At 40.2% G+C, this 21,887-nt stretch overlaps 2 protein-coding genes across 8 annotated transcripts in view; one reads left to right on the top strand and one right to left on the bottom strand.

Annotated features, from left to right (window-relative positions):
* The window catches only part of LOC111938045 (uncharacterized), a 207,498-nt gene that overhangs the window by 176,355 nt on the left and 9,256 nt on the right, over positions 1–21,887 (top strand). The gene's annotated exons all lie outside the window — the stretch shown is intronic.
* ZNF831 (zinc finger protein 831) lies at positions 682–13,201 on the bottom strand. The gene is made up of 6 exons (XM_023939609.2): positions 13,144–13,201; positions 5,505–9,707; positions 4,857–4,999; positions 3,009–3,178; positions 2,731–2,882; positions 682–2,436 (listed from the first exon to the last, which is right to left on the bottom strand). The coding sequence occupies exons 2-6, from the start codon at positions 9,675–9,677 to the stop codon at positions 1,585–1,587; spliced, it is 5,490 nt and encodes a 1,829-aa protein (XP_023795377.2). The 5' UTR covers positions 9,678–9,707; positions 13,144–13,201; the 3' UTR covers positions 682–1,584.

Here is a 21,887-nt window from a genome sequence, read left to right as displayed (position 1 = left end):
TTTTTGTACTGTGCTTTCTAAAGGTGCTTGGTCAACAGCATTGCTGAGAACACTGATCTGGGGATCTCTATAAGCTTTGTGTTTCTTCTTCTCCTGCTTTTCCTACAAATTCAGAATCCAGCCGTAGCTTTCAGTGATTCCATCAGAAAAAAAAGCTCCAGAACTTTGAATTGAATGGTTCAATATTCCTCTTTTCTTCCCAAATTCCATTTGTGTACTTCTCTCAATTCGCATTATATAAATTCATTACACCTGGGATTCACCCCAATACCCACCCACCAGATTGTCTGGGAGCACAAATACTGAACAGAGAAAGATAAAGGATAAATGTGAAGCTCTGTTTTGATGACCTCAAGCCTTGTCACATTTGTAGGACATTCAAATATACAATAATTGCACAGGACTTGGCACGTGGTTTATCTCTCTGAGTTGTTTGGGCATTTTTTTACATATACACATTTATTTTCTTCAGTTAATTTGTACTAGATTTCTTTCTATGATCTGTTTAATCCTTTACCCAAGCATGACTAAAAAGCAACTCCAAATATCCCATTTAATTAATCCCTATGTGTGAGTCAGAATACAAGAATAGTAGAAGTTTAAGTAGAGAATTTTACTATAATGTAGAAGTGGAATGGTTTTAGTGCTCATCAGTTTAATCAAGCAAGTGAACATACTCGGTCAAATTGAAATATCTAATTATTTATTCACATAGAAACCAGTAAATTTTAGGGTTTGTAGCACAAAACTTGTTTAAAAAAGAAAACAATCTATGCCATATAGCTTCTTTACCCTCCTTAAAATGACATCATTGCAGTTAAAATTACAATAAAAATTAAACATTCCAGATGACATCAGTTGGAGCACAATGTGACAAATATAATGAGAGAATCCTTGTCAGAAATTTTACCACAAGGAAATACCAATAGTTAACACCCATATTCTCCACCTAGAAATCAAGAATATTTGAGTAGATCTTGGCATAAAAGGCACAAAACACAAAGCAAGGCATGCTTGTGTAATTTCTCACACAGAAGCACTGACATTTGTGCAACATGGAAAAAGACCAGCATTTTTCCAGACTCTTCCAATATCACAGATCCTTAGGGAACAGATCTTCCCCTTAATGCCAGTGTGTCACTCCCAGTACAGAGGCAGTGACTAGAAGAAACAGGAATATAGAGAGGAGAGCACATCTGTACCCTTCCAGCAGCTGAGGAACTGAGGAAGCTGCTGCAGTTGGATTGTTGAAATAACCCAATCCACTGCAGGCTTAGAGTAACACACCAACAGGCAGCCAGCACTTGAGGGAATTCTGAGACTGGCAGGAGCATCAACAATGCTGGAAACCTGTCAGGAACACAGGGTTGCCTCTTGCATTTAAATGTGCCATGCCAGCCTCAAATGAGCATCTTCAAAAAAAGGTTGAGTCCTTGAAAGGAAGGGCTCTTCCAAAGAGGGTGTTGCCTCTGGCACAGAGGAATGGCTTTGCTGATGTTAAGGTGTTTCAGAGCCGTGGATCAAAGATCCCTGGCATTTCCTGCTGTAACAGGCTGGCAGACAAGCCCTGGCAGCAGCCTGCTGCTAAATTTCTATAACCAGCCTGTCCTCATCATCACTGCTCGAGTCATCATATTCCACCCGTGTTTGTTTCCTCATCATCTCTAAACCTCTCTTTTTGTATGTCTTGGGGGGTGTTGCAGAACAGCTCTTGAACTCAGGGGATCTGACAGTAACGGGGGAACTTTTAAAGGTAGAAATAGCTGCTCCATGTGGCCTTCCATAGGGATTGGGCTGCAGGTGGGATCTGTTCCTATCTGCGCTTCCATGCAGCTCTAGGAGGTGCTGAGATAAGTCTGCCCTCTGTGAGTGTTCCCTGCTGGGTAACTGAGCCCTCGTGACTGTCTCAGGAACAGACTCTGCTTGTGATCCAAACAAATGTGAACATCCTGGCTGGGAGCTGGGAGCTGAATTTTCTGTGGGAGGTGAATGTGTGTTTTCTTCACTTGGAGGTTTCCCCCTTCCAGATGCCTGGATCACCAGGTCTGATATTCCAAATATTTGGCTCTCTGACTCTACCCTCAGTGTGTTTTCCTGGCTTGCTCCTGGATGTAAGGAAAGAGGAGCAGCAGCCTCTGGGTTTGTGCTGTCAGGTTGGTCACCTGAGCCTGTGTTTGTAAATTCAGGGCAAGACCCAAAGGAAGCTGCCACAGGGTCGCTGCGAAGGCTTGGCTGGGATTCCCCAGGCAGGGATGGCTGGAGCACGAGGGGCTGCGTCACCCAGCAGCAAATGGCCACATCCCTGCTGAATTCCTGCAGGGATGTGTCAGCTGTGGAGGAAAAGGAATGAGCTGTCACAGCTATTCCCAGAGGAGCTGTAATGTTCTGGAGAGAGGCGTTTGTTCTTGGGTGTTCCCTGATTTGCCCAGAAATGTCCTGTAGGAATTAGGAGGAGAAAAATTTTACACATAAAGTTTTCAGTCTGGAGCAATTTTATCCAATTGATGCAAGTTTAATTGTTGTTTTAGCAAATTCTAACATTAGTAAGTTTTCATTATATTTTAACCCTCAAAAATACCTTTAACACATTGTAAAATATTTTAACCAAAATCTGTGACACAAAATAGTTTCAACTTCAACTTTAAAACAGCTGAAATAATTCAGGCTTTAAATAGCAATTCTTTTTTCTGTTCATAAAAAGTAATACAAGAATTAAGGTACAATACCTACTTTTTTATCCATTTTGTCTTTTTGTTTAACATGGTTTAGATTTTCAGTATGGGAAGATATTCCTGAGTTATTTTTTGCTTCTTTTTTCCTTCTGCAAAGTTGTTTGTCTGAGGTGGAATATGATGTGTCTTTTTGCTGTTGTAGATAATTTTCTATTGAAAAGAGGTTGGATAAACTTTTACTTTGATTTTTATCACCTCACATGCTCGAACTTGCTACATTTCTCATCATATCACTGAAATAACATTAATTTTCACACAAATATTCCAAATACTTACCTTGCATCTTGGATTGAGGAGGATGGCACTTCTTATGCTTGTTAAATCTGGGGGGTTGGGATGAGCAGCCCTTTCTCAAAGCATCCAGAGCTCTGTTGGGAAAACAGGGCCTCTTGCTCAGCCGGTTCATTTTCAGCTGAGCAAATCCATGGATGTGCCTCCCTCTGTACCTGCAGTGCCAGGGGCATTGAGGGGATAAACAAATATGGGAGATGTAAGAGCAGACAGAGGAGAATAACACCACCTCATCAGGGGCATTAAAGTCTAACAGCAATTTATTACTGGGAAGGAGATGCTTGTTTATGTCCACTCAAAAAAAAATCTGGATTTTAGGCAAGAGACACACAATTACTTTATTATCTTTTTTTTTTTTTCTCTGTAGGATTCAGCAAATTGATTTTCTAAGAGAAAATTATTAAGGAATAACAGATCCTTTTTCTTATATCTGGAATTTTAAAACAATATATTTCACAAAGATTTGAACCACACAGGAATCACCTGAGGCTCTGTGGCTGTTGGGTTTTCTCCTTTTCACTTCTTGAGTGCTACCTGTTCATCATCACTAAGGGACAACATAAGGATTTTGGTTATTTAGCAGACCCACATTGAATAATCCAACTCTGCTTCGTTCTTTACGCTGGCTCCATCTTTTAGTAACTCTGAATGAGTGACACTAAAGTCCCATCCCTAAATCAACAGACTGTCACTTTCCACAGAGCATGATGTAAGTCTAAAAGGATGCAACTTATTCAGGTGTTTGGTGTACTAGAAAATTAAATTACATTTGGTGGTTACCACTTGGGCCAGTTACCTACTAATAGGCATGACCTGAGCTTTCAGGGCACCGTGATTAATTAAATCCCAGCACTCATTGGATACAAATAAATTTGATATAAACAAATTCTGAGACCAGCAGGGGGAAAAAAACCCCAACAACAGAACACCACCTGAAAATCAAACCAGAAAAAAGTCCTAGAAGAATGTCACTCGGCTGGGTGACATAGACCTGAGTCTTCTATTTCTGTTCTTATGACCCTGCAAAACTGCAGTGCTGTTTGCTGAACTAGACATGGTGATTAAATTACTGCCACTGATTTGTCCTTTAGGGAGTCACTCTCGTCTGATTTTGCTCATGAAATAAAGAGGGATGTATGCACACAATATGTGTTCCTTACTGAAGCAATTAATCAGACATCCTGCTGCCCCACACTCCTGAAAGATTAGAGGGGAAATGTTCCATTGATATGAATTCCCACTGAAAGGGGGGAGCTGTGCTGATTGAGACAATGTGCCCTTGATAGTTTAATGCTCAAATTCTTCCTGCTTTTTATTTAAACCAAATGATCCTTTGAACTACAGATGGTTCTGTTATTTTGTGTTAAACTTGATATTTATTCTTCTGACTTCTCTAGTGAATACCAGTTCAGGATATGGATCTTCCGAGGACAAAGGGCCTCGCACACTGCTCTGACCTGTGACAGGATTAAAGACAGAAGCATTTTGGTTCCCTTCAGAAAAAGTAAATGCTGATGATTCTGACAGATAAGAGTAATTTCTAAATCATAGAAAGAGTCACCTGACCAGGCATCATCATTCTGTGGAATATGTCCATTTTGCTTAGAAAAGTCTGTTCCTAATAGTAAACAACACATTGATATTTTTACAGTTTACCTTTGGGTCCCTGCTGTGGTATAACAATAGCTCTTTCTGAGAGATTTCTCTTTTTTCTCCCCCAGTTTTGACATGGTTGCATTTTGGACATGACTTTTTTATTTTCTGTGGAGTTTTTACACTCATTACAACAAAATTATATCTGTATCTAGTGAACCTGAAAGCCATACTCCTTACCATTTAGGGGTGACTTTAATCCTTTTCTGTTTGTGGCTCCTCTTGAGTTTAGTTGTTGAGAGTTTTTCCTTTTTGCAAACTATTGTTTTCTTCTTTTGCTCTGAAATATTTTTGAAAGAACCACCAGGAACTTCTGAGCTTAACTGTTGAGAATATTGGAAAAAAATTAAGTACATGAAAACTGTGAATTACATTGACTGACAAGTTGGAAATCTGTGCACTTTTAAAATAGCAGTGAACAGCATAGGAGTTAAGTAGCACAACTCTGTATTTAAGTCCTACTCTAAGTCAAATATTCATTTAGACTGAAAACAATGAAATACAGATGCTATTGGAGAAAAAATATTAAAAAACCCCATGAAGGGGAAAAAAATCAAGAAATAGAACTATTCTCACTGTAAGTATTCTAAAATGGTCAAGTGATAGAAACTTAAATATTCACACAGAAGTATATCTTTCTGATACATCATATGAACATAAGACTTATCTTAAAAAAAAACATAAATTGTAAATTCTGTATCAGCAAATGCCTGAAAATGTCCATAAATACACTTCTGATAATTATTTCATTTTTCTAATAAGAGGGTGGAGGTGGGCTGTCAGCCAGTAACACCCTCTTGAGACAGCAAACAGGATTATTAATATTACCTCCTGCATCTGATGTCCTTTAGAAAAGGATGAAACCAACGTTTTTAAGCTTGTGTTTGTTAAGCCATATGCCACAGTCTTGCTAATATTTCTCATTTTGAAAATGGAGATGTCGTATTTCGACAGGGTGCATTCCCTGCTGGGTTCCTTGTCCCAGGTGTGCATGGAGGGGTGGGCAGAGGCTGCATTCCCACTCTGCTCTGAGGGCAGGGGGAGGCTCCTGCTCAGACAGCACCAGGTCAGCCGGGGCTCGGCACTGAGGGATGGGAAGGTGCTCTTGGAGCCTGGTACTGGAGAAGTGCCAGAGTAGCTGGTCCTGTTATTGTGGGCCAACACTGGGAATCCTTTGCAGTGAGTGTTGAGAGTGTGGCAGTAGAAAGTGCCAAAAGAATGGCAAAAATAAGTGGGGTTGTCTCTTGAGCTCTGGGAATGCTGCAGATCCTGCAGTGGTGGTGGGGTGTCCTTAAGGACGCGTGGACTTCCCGCTCTGTCCCATCCCAGGATTGCTGGCTCTGCAGTCTTGCTGGAAACTGATGTCTTTATCAAAGAGTCACTTCCTGAGCAAAGGTGATGTAAAGCCTTCCTCTCATCTTTGATGTCAGCAGATATGAAAAAGCCACTTGTATACACAGAAGTAAAGCAGATTTTCTTCTTCGGAGTCTGTGTAGAGCAAGTACTTTTACTCATCCACTTCTCTTCTGTTTGTCGTTGATAATTTAATTTATTTTTGTTCTGTTTGTTTTTCCAGTCCTTTCTTGCAATATCCTGGTGCTTGAAGTTTTGGTTACGAAAGGTATTCTCTGCTATGGTTAAGATATTTGTGGTTTCTGAGTTGACTGGTGAACAGAATCCTGGAGGTTTCCAGTTTGTGTGAAGATTCCATTGAATTTCTCCTTTGCCAGCCTTTTGTCTCACTTCAGATTTTAAAGGAGACCAAACCACATCACTGGAATGAGAATGGAGGAATGTGCTGCTGGAAGAGCAGGGTGGGGTTAAGGTGTCTGTCACAGGTGTGCCAGGTGTCATCTCCTGTTCAGATCGAAGCAAAGGTGACAGATCTGAAGCTCTCTTGTCCTGTGGCAATTTAAGGATATATTTTGGAGAGAAGGCATTTTGTTGTGGGACTGGACTTAAATGATCAGATTGTGGATCATGGCTTTTAGAAGATACATCCACAGCATTGTCATTGAGAAGTGGCACTTTTGCTCCTGTTCTTACAAGATGTGTTTTATCTTCTCTATGTGTTACATTGTGCAAAGCAAAAGAGTTAGAATCACTTCCCCTTAATTCAGACCCTAAAAATCCCACCAGTGAAGCTTTTGAGATATCTGCAGGGTGTGAAAGAAGGTTAATGTCACTGTAATTAAGAGCTTGTGTGGGAAGTTGGATTGTTTTCCTATATTCCACATCCTCAGTGGCTCCATTAATTCCTGTGCTTGATTTTTGCTCCTCTGCTTTACTGGAGAATTTCACTGGAGCTGTGGGGAGACACTGGGTGCCAGGGCAATGGCCTCTCTCTGCTTCACTTACTTCAGTGGTTTCACTACTGGGACTAGGACAGGACACTGAAATCACATTTTGTGTCTTCTCCACTTCGAATTTCAGCTTCTTCCTTTCTGATGGCAAAGTCTGGGATTTCCCTGCAGTTTCTCTGTTGTTGCAGTGGACCCACGGGGGCGTCAGGCCATGCTGGCCACTTTCCTTAGTCCCGTGATGGTTCCCATAATTGTGTAAAGTGCTTTTACAATCTAATTCAAATGCACTGGATTCTTTCCCAGGGCTTGGTTTCTCCCGGTTGCTACTCTGTACTGGCAAGCAGTCATCATTCCTCCCATGGCTTCTCAGCTGACTCTCAGGATTTTGTAGCCTGAGCTCACCACTGCTTGGAGCCAGCAGTGTGCTGCTGCCAGCTGTGCATTTCTCTGTGTCACTGCCACTGAGCTCTTGGGAAGTTTGGCTGGTTACAGCTCCGGCAGTTATGGAGTGTGATGTCTCCATTAGGTTGGACACCCTGTCTGCAGTTTCCTCCGAGGACGCATTCTCCAGAACACGATTATCAGCAGCAGAGGTTCCTGATTTACCCATGGTTGAAGCTGCTGTCACAAGGGAGGAAGGACTGTCACTTGCAGAGCTACCATCTCTTTCCTTAGTTATTTCAGTGCTGCCAGCTGATTCCCTTGAATTAGGAGTTAACCTTGTAGTATCTGTAATCTTATTCTCTCTTTGTTTAATTTTCTTGGCATTTTGACTGCTTTTCATTTTTTGGTAGATTTTCTTAAATGTTTCATCTCCATACATTTGCCATTTTTCTTGAGAGAACATCTTCAACTTCCTTTGATTGTGTTTCTTATTTTTAGCACTGATTACTTCTCCGGCCCCAAGCTTTTTAGTCCCTTTCAGCTCCTCTGACAGAGAAGGATGATCAGCCACATTACTTAGGGGCAAATCATCCACTGCTGTTTGTCTGACTAGAGCTCGGGGATGGCTATTAGGGAAATCCACTGAACTTGCAGCGAGATCGTTGCTAGGCAGCAAACCAGCAGTGCCTGTGTTTACAGACTGCTTAGTAAGAGAAAGTGGTTTTGAGCAACCTGGCTTGTCACGTACCATCCTCGCTCCCTCCACGACAGGCAAGGAGTTGCTCCGAGTAACAGGCACAGTGTCGATTGTTGTGGAGAACTGGGTGGGAACTGAATGGAAAAACATTGGCTTGCATTTCTCCAGGGGTGCAAAGGTAGATTTTGCTGAACAAAGAGAAAGATTCTTTTTCCTATTTACATCACAAGTTCTGATATCAAAATGGAAAGAGTCTTTGTACGTGTAAGGCATTGGCAGGTCAATGCTTCCCTGTTTAGAAAGGACAGTTTTTCTGGGCCTGACATTGTCTAACTGGGTGTCATCCACCACACTTTTGTTGTGCGAAATAAGCTTTGAAATGTGTTCTTCCAGCCTCTTTTTCTCTAGCATCAAGGCTGTAGCTTTGTCAGCTGCCTCTGGCTTTGCAGTGCTTCCGGAGGCACACCTTGGGCTGCTGAAGGCAGTTTCATTTTCCAGTTCCGTGCTGTGCTCGTAGAGACTGTGCAAGGGGCTGGAAGATGTCATCTGCTGTTCTGTGCTGTCGGAGCGCGACAGATACCCCGAGTCGGTGCTCTCACATTTCTTCAGCTTGCAGTCCAAGGGTTTGTAATCCCACTGCTTCTCTGAAGAGGTTGCCTGCTGCCTTTGCAGCTGAATGTGCTTATTGGCAGTCGGAGATCTTTGCTCCTGCATCTTCTTTCTCAGACACAGACCATTCGGCAAAGCTCCTGGAGATGATAAACTTTGAGGTTCTCTTTCAGGATCCCCCTGATTAGCCTTTGAATGGGAGGATTGATTTGTTGTTTCTTGATTTTCTGAAGCAGCTGATGAAGAGCTTGTTGCTGGCAGGGAGAGCTCATGAGGTTTCTTGGTGTCTGTTGCTGCACTGGTCTCTGAACTGGGTTGTCTGATGTGTATCACCTGGTCTTCACTGGTGCTACTCAAGACTTTGCTGCCTTGATGAGAGGTGGTGTTCTCTGCTGATCTCTCATTTTGTTCTGGTCCCCCACTGATGTCAGAGTCTGAGGGCAGCCTGGTGTTGTTGACGTGTGTTTGAGTTCTCCTGTGTTTATACAAGTTGCTCTGAGTTTTAAATGCAATGCCACAAGTGGTGCACGGAAAGGGCCTCTCGCCCGTGTGAGAGCGAATGTGTTTCTCAAGGACACTTGGCTTCAAACAATCTCGTCCACAGTGTTTGCAGATGTATTTCCCAGATTTTTTTGATTTTCCCAGGTTTCCAATAGATGCATTTACACAAGAACTCGGCGATGATAAAACCGGTAGAGTGCTGACTATGCTCAGCGTTAGACTTTGCCCAAGCTGTTTCTGGAAAAGCGGCTGAGGCTGCTCCGTGCCCTCTGGAGGAACCAGCGGGTTGAGGATGAGGGGAATGTTGCTGCCGTCGAGGTGGACACAGCTCCTGCCGGTCACCAAGGGCCCGTGCGGCTGGAAACAGCCTGGCTGGACGGGCTGGAACAGCGGGATCGTCAGAGCTTTGAGGTACAGCGGCTGGGGCATGGCTGGGGCCCGGGCAGGCTCTGAGGAGCCCCGCGGGGCAGGGCCCGGGCCGGGATCTGCCGGGCGCTGGGCCTCCATGCCAGGGGCGGCTGCCGGGTGCTCATGGACCTGCCGGGAGGGGACACAACGAGAGCGGTCTGCAGGCAGCAAATAACACACACTGCAAATCACAAATCTTACGTGCTGGTATTATACAGTCATTACCTCCTTTCCCAATTAAATTGATTCATCTTGCATTTCTCCTCTAGGAGCTACAGTTCAGTATAGTGTAAAGAACACTGCACTTCAAACCACTCTTACAACCTACACCGAGTACCCAAAGAGTTTCAGATTTGCAAATGGAGGCTCTAAGCACACCAGAAGTAATACAACTTTAATTTTCTGGCACTATATTTCCATTACATATTTATGTTGTGTTCTTAAATGTCATTAGTATTAATAATTTTTAATACAGAAACACAGAACAGCTGAGGTTAAAGGGGACCTCAGGACATCTCTAGTCCAAAACACCTACTCACAGCAGAATCAACACCAAGGTCAGATGAGGCTGTCAAGGTGTTACCAGTCTGGTTTTGAAAAAACCTCTGGGGATAAAAACTGCACAGTTTCTTTGGGCAACCGGTTCCAAACACAGGACATTAAACATGCCTGCATATTATCTGTGCTTACCCAATTATAGGGAACTAAACACATTGCAACAAGTGGTGTAAAATGAAAATATGTGAACAAAATTAAATTCATGTCCTGTTTTACAAGTCAGATTTGCGTAAATTTGTGCAAAGTAGAAAAGATGGTATCATAGGAAAATAGTGTGAGAAACTAAAGCTGGCTTTTGTGTAGACCAAATTAAATTGATATAATTAATGGAGATATTATGATGTACTGCTTGTTTTTATATGCTTTCAGTGCCAGATGAAAACATCTTCTAGACACAATTTTTGAAAAAAGTGAACCTATTCTTTTGAAACCTATCCTAATATATGCAGGGTTGGTCCAGACTACTTCTTATTTCAGCAAAAATTTTTATTGTCTTTTTTTCTTTCTTAGAAACAAAGGAGGAAACTATCAAAATAAGCAAGTTGAAAATTTTCTTTGGAAAAGTTAGGGGCATGAGCATACCTTGTAATTACAGTTTGGGTGAAATTCAGGTGATCTGTGAATGTTTATTTGATTCCTGCTCAGCTATGCTCACTGGATGCACTGGCTGCTATGAATAATGGGTTGTTCTTGTGCAAACAGACATTAGAAATCCATTTGGAATAACATAATCAGTGCTCAATTTGAAATCTGCAATTTGTTGCTTTACTGCATAATCTCTAGTGGTGTTTGTGCAACTTCCTTGGATCATTTTAATAGGTTATCATTACTGGGAAATAGTCAAAGAATTGCTTCAAAATGTGGCTTGAAATTTTTACAGGTTCAATCCAAGAAAACAATATGTAAAATGAACTGATCTGTGCACAGCAAAATGTTAGATTTTGCCTTTTTTTCTTCTTCATGAATGTTATAAATTAAGCTCAGTTATCAAGCATGGACTTTTCTTATGCACTTCTGACATTTCTACGTGGAAAAATTACTTAAGTGGCTTTTTATTCTAGGTAGTGACTATAATGATGAAAGAATGTTAAAAGAATATGGCTTGTTAAAGAAATTAAGTTATTATCCATATTGTGCAGTGTGGTTACCCCTATAGAGTAGAAGTGGAATTCTCTAATTTGCAAAGTGATGTTATCAACCTTTCAAGTCCACTTGAGATGATTCCTAAATTATACAGTCACTTCTAAATTTAAACACAGCATACAATAAGGGATAAGACATGAGAAAATGATACAAACTAAGTTTGCAGCAGTTCTTCCAAAATATTTTTTAAAATAACAACTTTGGGGGAAAAAATATGCTGCAGAGAACAGACTCCAAGAAGAAGAGTGAAGCCTAAATACCCAGTAGGTCGAACATGTAACAAGTACCACATCAGACAGAACAATGTCTTTGCTCCCCTCCCTCCCCCAGAGAGAAGTGTGGAAACACTTCCACTTATTTTACATTTCCCCCACCAGCCTGCTCCAGTGGCACAAACTTTCTCTCAGGTTTCCTCCCAACCATGCAGAGTTGATGGGCCCATCAAGGCCACCACAGACAGATGTTTTTCATAGGAATCCTGTGGTTCCCAAGTACCAGAGGCTCTGTAATTTCACTTAATGCTGTTAAGTTTCTGGGGCCCACAACACAGTCTGAGACTCATTTCAGTGTTCTGTAATGCTCTACAAAGAAAATACCTAAGTGGTGACAGAAAATTTAAAGGAAAGTTTTAAATAAAGCTCAACAAGTAAGCTAATGGTGATATTTAATGTACTTTTAAGAATGTAATAACACATAGAGATGTGTTAGTTTGCTCCTTTTCACAGCAAGAAAAAGTACTTTTTTCCTGAGTGAAACTGCTGTGACTCGTATTCTACTGGGGTTAAATACTATCAGACTTTTCACATCTGTTATTTATATACCCAAAAAGGCCACTGTATTTCTTTGTACGTTGACAAAAATAGCTTATCTCAAACTAATTCTGCCCCAAGGCTGATTCGTGGTAGTCCTTGCCTAACGTAGAACTTCCTCTGTTGGTTATGCCCTGGGCTCTGTTAGTGAGCATCCACCCCATGTTCTCAGCTGTTTGTAACTTGTGGCACTGAACTACCATCATGAGAACTTGATCCTAATTAGATAAGGAAAATTTTCCAATAAACAAAACCAAGATTTGGCCAGCTCAAAATTTTCTAAATTGATTTCTTAAGCTATCAAAACTGGTCACTAAAATTCCATTAAATATAATTATTTTTTCCTAGTTTGAAATTCTAACTTCAGGTACACACCATAGGTAAGTCTGTGGAACACTGAAAAGTGGAGCAATTTCAGGTAAAAAATCATTGTAGCAGAAATTGTCTTAGTCAATTTATAACTATAAAATACTTTAATACAGAAGGTTGATTAAAAAACTCATTTTAAATACAGTAAGTTCCATTTTTGTAGACTTTTCCCTGAATTCCAAAAACATTTAAAAAATTTTGTTTCATTTTGTCAGCACTGTTATAAAATTCTGAACTACACAATCAAAAGATTTTTGTCTTTTGCATGGCACATGCAATGTTTTGTCAACTGCCCATCATTATTAACCAAATTAATAACTAAACATGTAAATACTTATTTTCTGCACTTTCATATCATTTTTTTACAAAGCACTGAGCAGAGCTTCAGCCTCTAAGCAGACTCAGAGTTCAATTACTCAATCCCCCACCCTGGTCTGCAGGTACAACCTGGAGACATGGCAGAGTTCCTTTATTTCTGTAACCCCACAGAAGCAGGTTTTCAACATTCTGAACATACACAGTGTACTCAGTTATACTGGGAGTCTTTACCTTTTTTAAAGCTTTTTTTACCTTTTAAAAGCTTTTTAAAAAGCTTTTAGTGATCCCTGCCTTAAATACCAGGGAGCAGAAATGGAAGTCTGGAAATAATTAAGTCTTTAGTCTGGATATAATTTTAGTTCACGTACCTTTGATTGATCCAGGCCTTTCAGCAAAAAAGTCTCATTTCTGTCAATACTTGATGCAAGCAGAGAGAAACGAGGACAAAGACTTGAAACAGATTAGAAGTAGGAAGTTGGGGTTTTCTTTTTTTTTTTTTTTTTACATTTGGTGTCACGTTAACAACCTTTAGAAAACAGGAAGAGTTGAAATAGAAGAAAATGAAGTGTCATTTCAATCTCTCCGTATCCTTTATCACTATTTAATTAGGGAGCTCAAAACAAAATCTTCAAAATGTGGGGGGTTTGTACTCAGCTTTCAGTTGTATTGTCCTGAAATACAATGGTAGGGGTTTTCATTTATACTCCAAAAGATAATTTTCTTTTAACTTTACAGTAAAGGGCTCACTTAAGATATGTTGGGAAAGAAAACAACAGTGGAGAGAATACACTTGCCACATATGAAATGCTAAACTTATCCAGAGTGGGTGCTGTCCACCAGCTTCTTCTAATGGTGCCCTGTGGGATGGGAGAAAGCAGCAACCAGGTGGGAAAATGCCTCAGGAATGTTAAAAGCATTTAGGTCATACTCAACAAACATCCACAAACTTGTGGAAAGCTGCAGGGAAAAGAGGGTAGTGCACAGCCAAGTGCACTGAAAAGATAATTGTAAAAAATTAGATTTTATTTGTGGGTCAAATTCCTAAAGAGTGCTCAGGTAACCCCAGCTGAGGGGTCCTGGGAGGGACTACTCTTCTTTATGCAAACATTTGTTTAAAACAGGGACTGGGATGGCTGCAACCTCCTCTGCTGGTAGACTGAGTGAATCCCAAACTGGAATATGCATTCCCAATAATGTTACAAAATTGGCATCTCTGGCCTGTATAATTTGCTTAGGAACACCATGTTTTGGAAGATAACAGCTTTGCTTTTCCCTGTGATGAGCAGCTACCCAGTGCAGACACTGCAGCCTGTCCCTTGTTGGGTAGTTGTGAAACTGTAATGTTAAAATTGTCCAATATCCACTTCAGTGGGAGCTCTTTCTTTTAATAATTCTGCTGATAGACTAATGCCTGAGGCCTCAGTGGATTTTCATTCCAAACAGCTTTATTGATCCTGGAGAGTTTTGCCTGTTGTTTGGATTGCTTTCCATTCATTTCTGGAGCCCTGATTTAGCAGGCCTCTAATTTTGGTGGTGAAGAAATATTTCTGTCTTGTTCTTCCCATCTTTCTTGCCTGTCATGTAGTTATTTAGGGGGCAGAAAAGCTCTTAGCAGGGCCCAGGATTACTGCTTGAAATCCTCCTGGTTTCTTCCATACCCTGAAATGCTCCCAGTAATTGGTAATGGCACTGCAGACGCTTAAAATCTGTGAATCTAGAAAATACTTGACATTCTGAACTACTTTACAGTGACTCATACTTCTGCTCTACAGACTCAGTCTGTCCAGATGGAGAGAATTACATACAGCAAGTAGTTTCAGCTCTGCTGGGAGATACTTTCCTAAAGGAATGTGTTCTCACCTCTAAGTGAGATCTTCTGGAGGATTACTGCATGCTACAGTCAACAAACCAACGGGGAAAAAAGATGCGCATCTTATAATAGAACACTGGCATGAATCAAATCATACAAACAGATGATTATGGGCATTTTACATAACCAGTCAAAATTAGTTTGTCTTCAGTTTGATCACATTTCTGGAGCCCATTATATTTTATAAGACTTTAAGACTGACTATTATTAAGTTAAGGTAAATTTGCTTAAAAGGAACGCTTAATTTAAACAGTACTAAAATTGCAGCAGTATGCTGGACCTAGTAACAAACTGAAAACATGTATAAGCATTTAAAATTAATTATTTAGATCGCTCAGTATCAAATTCCAAATGCTAAAACTGCAAACTGCTTACCCTGAGAGGCTTAAGGAGGCAATAATTAATTAAAGCAAGTTACAACAAAAGTGAGTGGCTGTCTGGATATTTGCCACTATCAGAGAGGTTTCAGGGTACAGCAGAACCTTTTGAAGCTTGACCTAAAATTTCTAAACCTTGACTAAGCGACTCTGGAATCAGGGTCCTTCATAGCATCCTGTGATTCTTCCCATTTATGTGAATAAACAGGCTGCAATGGCTAGAAGTAACAAAATACAGAGCACCAGTATTACACTGCACCAGTTCTGTTTGAAATTAAGTGATTTTTGTTTCCTCTTTCTAATCAATCTTCTTATGTGTTTTGCTTTCTCAGCTGCAATCTCTATGCAAGATTACTTATATTCATTTAAGTTCAAAATATTTTCCTGCTCAGAGAAACTCAGCTAACGTCAGCTGTCTCAATACACAGCAAAGTGTCAATTTAAACTGTGCACAAAGCTGAGCCCACTGTCAGATGCTGCACAGGAGGGAGTTCTGGGGCTACACTCCTCTCTCAATCCATGTCCCCATCGGGATCTGAGGAGTTAAACCCACACACCATTGGTACACATTTCTGGGTCCCAAGTGGAAAAGGTCCCACCCCAGGTGTTTCAAACCCTGCATCCTTCAAAGAACCTACAGAGTTTTGTCAGGGGTGTGAGCAAGTGAAAGCAGCAATGAACATTCTTCCTGTGCTGGCGAGGAAATAGATTCTGAAGATCCTGGAACTACACGTTTTAATGAACTTTGCAAAGTTAAATGAAAAGAAAGTATCTTCCAAGATTGCTAATTATTAATTTTTCCTGTGAGGGCAGTGATGCTGAGAGCAGCACACAGTATCTTACTGTTAGAGGAAGATACAGACAGTGGGATTATCATTTCCAGTTGCTCATCCAACACTGACAGCCAGCACAACTCCCTTGATAGACCACACAAAACTTCTACCTCAATCTTAGCATCATAAAGTCTTAGTGAATCCTAGGGTCTGAAATAAACTTTGTGCAGATGCTTTAAACACTTCTGTGATGGAAGCAAAATGTTTGTGAGTGTACCCCAGGTCTGGAGATTTTTAGTCCTCAATTCAAACAAGCAAAATGGAACCGACACATTTTCTGGTTAGTCCAGAAATGACTGTTAATCTTGTTTTACTTAAAATCTATTTCTACTTTTGCTCTTTTCTCAGTTTGACTTCATATCTTGAAATGCCTCATAACAGAAGTACCGAGTTCACCTTTCCCCCTGTTCTTAAGGGATGTGTCTGATCCCACAACTCTGCCAGTTCCACCCGCAACCTGCACACTGCCAGTACCTCCTGAGCAAAGTTGGGAGCCTCAGTCCCCTGCAGAATCAGGCTAAAAGTGTTTAATTCCATAATCTTCTGAAACCTTTAGAGTCTTTCCATGGTAACATCTCAAATTCTGCTTTTGGAAAACCTTGCTGCTTTGTACAATCATTGTTCTGAAGTTTCGCCCTTCTTCATGCGTTATTTAAGTACAAAGCCACTGGAAAACCTCCTGGGGGAACTTGGAAATTCTTGTACCATATCCTAAGGACAAATATTTTTGACACTTACTTCCACAATTGTATAATATCAGCAAAGCTGGTTAGGTTGGGTTAGTATTTCTGTAAATACTGTACCAGAATACAGTATTAAAATATTTTAGGAAGAACAGGATCTGCTTTACCTTCCCTTTGTTCCAGAATAGCAGCAACTGGTTTTATCATTATTTTACAGTTTTCTGTATTTTCCTATGTTCCTCTTCTTGAATATCCATAAATGAAAACATTCCAAAGGCTTAAATCAGTAAAAATATTGTTACCCAAAATACATTTTAATGTGTAAGTAAACACTGTATTAGCCTTTTTGTTCTCTTCATGCAATTTGTATTAAGAATATTTCCTTTTCCACTTCTTACAGTGCTACTTTTCTCAGCTCCAGACACAAGAAATGCTTTCTAGTTTATTATATGTCTCTAGTTTGGATTTACATCACTATTTCTAAAAAGAAACATATCTAACATATCTGTTGGTTTTTTAACAGGTTTGGTGGCTTGAAAATAAGGAAAAAATAGGATTTTTAGTGCTTAAAAACCTCAAAGGATTTTGATTCTTTTATCCTTTCATCAAATTTACTCCTGTGCATTTCCCGTGTTAGGAAAGAGTTAACAACCTCCAGCCAGCAGACTGCAATCAACAGGTTGCTCTAACAGAAAAATAATAACCCTAATCCATCTTTTAAAGTTTAGAAGGTTGGACTAAATAATGAAAAAATACCGATTAAAGCCCTCTGAAAAGCTGAAGTGGGGCCAGAACTGAAATGCTTTGTGTTTTATGAAAAAAAAAAATCTTTCTCGTTGCTAAGTGAAAGAACCATCACAATTAAAAAAAAAAAAAATTGTAACTTTAAAATTTCTGTCTTGCCATCTAAAATTGAATTCTGCCTCTGTCCATAGAAAATGATAACAAAACACTTGCTAACCTTTAGGTGGCCAATTCACAGGCAGGTGGAGAGGTTCAGGTCCCTGGAATAGCGTTGAAACAAAAGAAGCATCCTGTTTTCTTTTTTCAGTGTCTTTCTCTTCTCCTTTTTTTTTAAGCATTTGAACAGTGAAGGGTGGGTGGTGGGGTGTGTGCAGAGAGAGCAGGGGGTGCAGGCAGCCCACGCTGGTGTAGGAAGAGTTTTAATGGCCGATGCTGGGAATATGGTTTGCCTGCTACAGTGTCTGCACTACTGCAGCTCTGTGTGTGGGCGTAAAGAAATGACACGACTGGGTTTCAAACCATTACACTGAAGATTTGCAAACAGTTAAAAAAAAAAAAAAAAAACCCAACCAAAAACACACAACCCCACCAGGCACAAATGAAAGATTATGACTTTTCTCCTTTTATCTTTTTCTGTTGCTTTGTTTTAACTTAGCAGATGTAATCCAGTCAAGTTTTTTTCCTCAGCCTCTAAAGAAAAAAAAAGGTAAATTGAGTATTTAGGAAGGTTTTATATTTTACGTAGCGTGAATATTTTGTTATCATTTTTGCTGCTATTTTTTAATTAATATATAAGAGCTTGTATTGCTGAAGGGTATCCAGATTTCCCCAGTGAAAGTCTTGAGAGGACACCTATATTTCTACTTTAGAACATACTAAATAAGTGCCTAAATCTTGGTAGCACCAAGTACCACAGCACAATAGAGCAGCCACTCCACAATTAGCCAGGCAGGACACCTGAGCCCAGGACTAACCCTTGAAAATTCCACAAAACACAGCCAAAAAAACCAGGACACGCTGGCAGCCCACTTCTGTTCAGTAGTCCAGCAACACCTCAGGTTTACTGATCTCAATTGGGCAGAAAACAGACCTGAATGTTTATTGTAACTGCTGGAGACCAACAGGAGCGAGACAAAGGGGCTGTTCCCTGTCGGATCATGGGGAATGAGAGGAAGATGGGATTTCAGCTGATATAAAAGTGCTGATACAAGTGACAGTGACTAAAACAGTTATGAACACACTGCTGTTGGGAGGGACAGGTGGAAGGTTTTGTCAGAAAAGAAAGAACACTTCTCAAACATCTTTTTTACCACAAAAAAGTGAAAGACAGACAAAACAGTTTTAAAAAGGAACTTGAAAACTTCAAGGAATCTTTCTGATTTGGTTGCTCCATGATAGTAAGGGACTGACACATGATAAATGTGTATCTTCAAGTATGTTGAGAAGAGACAGCCAGGTTGAAAATGTTGTGTTTGGACAGAATGCATGTGTTCTCTGGGATGCAGGGCTTTGGGTGTCCATCTTTTCACACATCCAGATGAGCTCCAAATCAAGCAGGATTTCTGTTGCCTTTGGTGTTGTGCTGACAGTGGAAAGCAGAGAAGCTCCATGCACAGGGAAAGGGGAGGCAAAGAGGGGAGACTCTGGGTGGTGTTCACAGCAGGGCACCCCTGGCAGTCATTTCCCAGGGCTGAGGAGCCAGAGCTGAATGTCAAACCAGCACAACTCAGTGTGAGCAAAATCAACAGGACTGGACTGGAGGGCTTTAGACTGCTGATCCCAAACTTTGACAAAGCCTGATAAAGGAGTTAAACAGTGAATCACCCAAAAATGAATGAAAAGCAATCTGCAGTTCTGTGTCTGTGTGGTAAAACTCTCAGATATTGCCATTATTACACAGCAGTACAGCCTGACTTGGCACTAAGTGGGGTCTGGCCACAGGAGAAACTTAAATTCTTTTTCCATGTATACATTAACAGCTGAGATCAGCTCCAGGAAAATTTTGCTGGAGAAATGTGTCCTTAGCTGATACAGGAAAGTGAATGTCTGGAGAGACAAGAAATCTGCCTGCCAGCAGGGTTCCATTCATGCAGTCCCAGTGCCATTGCACTACCTGATGTAGTTTGCAAGATGACATTGCTTAAATCAATGCAGTAGAACTGGTTGTTTTCCTGGCATAGTAAACTTTTTTGTGTGTGGATAGAAGTAAAAGAAAAGAGCCACAACTTTTTTTATTACTCTTTCTCTAAACTCCTAATCTTTGTGTTCTGTCTGCTCAATGAACACCCTTTTTGCCCAGTTAAACACAGCATTATTAATGAGTGGTATTGGCTCAATCTTTTATTATTATTATTATTCATATTTTTAAAAGAAAATTACTATTTTCTTGACTCATTTTGAAAAGTGTAGTAACAAAATATACATCCTGAAGCAGTAACTATCAGAGGTGCATGTGTTGATCCTTTCTGTCTCCTTCTGACATGGACAATTATTTCATGACCCTGTAGCTGCTGTATTTCCAAGTCACCATTTCCCCATGGTGTTGGCAACTGTGCTGCAGATGAAGTAACACTTGGAATGTCTAAATTCACCTAATCCCCCTCTGAGGAGTAATCCCCATGAAGAAACTTTGCATAATATGGATATTGCTTATCATAAATAGCAATAGTTTTTTTATAGACACAAACTCTTAAAATTGAATGTACAGAAATCATGGTACACATCTTTCATTTGATCATTTCCAGCACGGTACTTCAGATGACTGTTTTTTTCCCAAAGATCACAGCTTTGTGAATTGGCAGAATCTTTTAAAGCAACAATTAAAAATCTGGGGAAAAAATTATATATAGAAAAATATTCCAAAAAATCACATTCTTTTAAACTGGGCAGCAAATTACCACCCTCCTATCAACAATGCATAACTAACAAGGATTCATCTGGTGGTTTATTCTGTTTGTTGAGCCAGCGAGAACTACCACCCAAAGAGGAGTGTAACCCTCACAGACTGGTCAGGCCATACCAAGAGAAAAAAGCTTAAAGACAAAAATGTGCTTGAACAGCTAAAGGGAGAGACAAAGCTTCATTAGAAGCAAACATGGGTCTCCTTGCCAAAAAAAGTCAGTTCAAGGAAAATTAAAACAGAAGGCAAAAGTAATGGATCCCATTGGGAAAAGACTCAAGGGCTGACGAGAAAATGCTAAAGCAGCCACAAAACTGAAAAGGTTCAGCTGGTTGCAGACACAACCTCAGTGTTTCACTTAAGAAGTGATTTTTTCCTTTAAAGTACTTGGGTTCTTTCCACAGCCCAACAGCAGGGCTGGACAGGCAGACACTCAAAGGAGAAAGGAAAAAAAAGAAAAGGAAAAGTCCAGCGTCAAACCATCTTGTGTCAAAATCCCATAAACCCTTTTTCTAAATGTAGTTTCAATTTGTGTTAGTTAAGGCTCTAAATGCTGAATCATCACACAGTTTGATCTGGGGCTTTATTTGGTTTGGGTTTTTAGTATTAATTCACCATAAGCAGGTATTGTGAAGGGTTGTTTTTTGGACTAATTTACAAGGATAGCCTAAAATCCAAGAAAAATCTTGGACATTGGAGAGGAAAGCCAGATGAGTCCAGTTTTGCTCCTGAAGTATCAGGTGATGGGGTGAGAATGAAGAGCTCCAGTTCCTCCTCTTTGCCCAAATCTTCCTTTTGCTGATAGTTGAAAGGTTAAAGAAGTGGAGGATATCATGCCACAAAAGAGATGTTTTGCAGGAGGAATAGGATGGGTCTTTCTGGATCCTATAGACTGCAGGATTAATGAGCTGTAGTTTTTCAGGCATATCACATCACAAACATGAGTAATTACCATTATGACACACTTAGAAGCAATGTAGCTTTCAGAGGAACAGTTGCTCTAACTCGAAAAGGCAACAAGGTTCAGTGGTTTGTACGTGCACAAACTACAGATGTATTCATTTTTCCATCTGTTTCTTATTTGTGACAGAAAAACAGAGAACTACTGCCAGTAGTCAAAAATGTTCTAAAGCCCACCAAGTACACTGACTTCAATGTGTTTTACAGAGAAAGAGAATAGAATTTACAGGATCATTGATCACTTGAACCAACTCAGATCAGTGTCTAAACCAGTAAAAGGAAGCATCAGTAACTATAAATAGAGAAACGCAGCATTCCCATCATTGTGACCCCAGGCCAGCACCAGTCACTGCTAAACCCACAGTCCACACCACTAAGACAACTCAATCATGTATTTATTTTTATTTTCCCCATAAGTTTCTGTGTAGTTTTGTTTTTTCCCAACATGCTGTCAAGGAAACCCTACACTCCTGTAGTTTAGTATCCAGCTCTTTATTGCTATTGACTGACCAAAACTTAGAATTTTGAACCAATTGATACACTGTCCTTCCCATTATGAAGGGATCTACACTTTTACCATAAGCTGGATAGAGTTAGAACAAGACCTTTTTTGAAAGTTCAGCTTTTCCAAAATGCCTGGGAGAAACTTGCCAATTTAACTCTTCTGTTTATTATTTTATTAATCATTTTACATATCAATATTCTATTATGCTATATGCTATCCACTGAAAAACAGCCCTGTAACC

The sequence above is a fragment of the Cyanistes caeruleus genome, chromosome 16 (assembly GCF_971803275.1).
Source record: "Cyanistes caeruleus chromosome 16, bCyaCae1.hap1.1, whole genome shotgun sequence".
In the NCBI taxonomy this organism is placed as follows: domain Eukaryota; kingdom Metazoa; phylum Chordata; class Aves; order Passeriformes; family Paridae; genus Cyanistes; species Cyanistes caeruleus.
The sequence above is the reverse complement of the archived record's forward strand: the minus strand, read 5'-3'. Positions and strand labels throughout refer to the sequence as shown.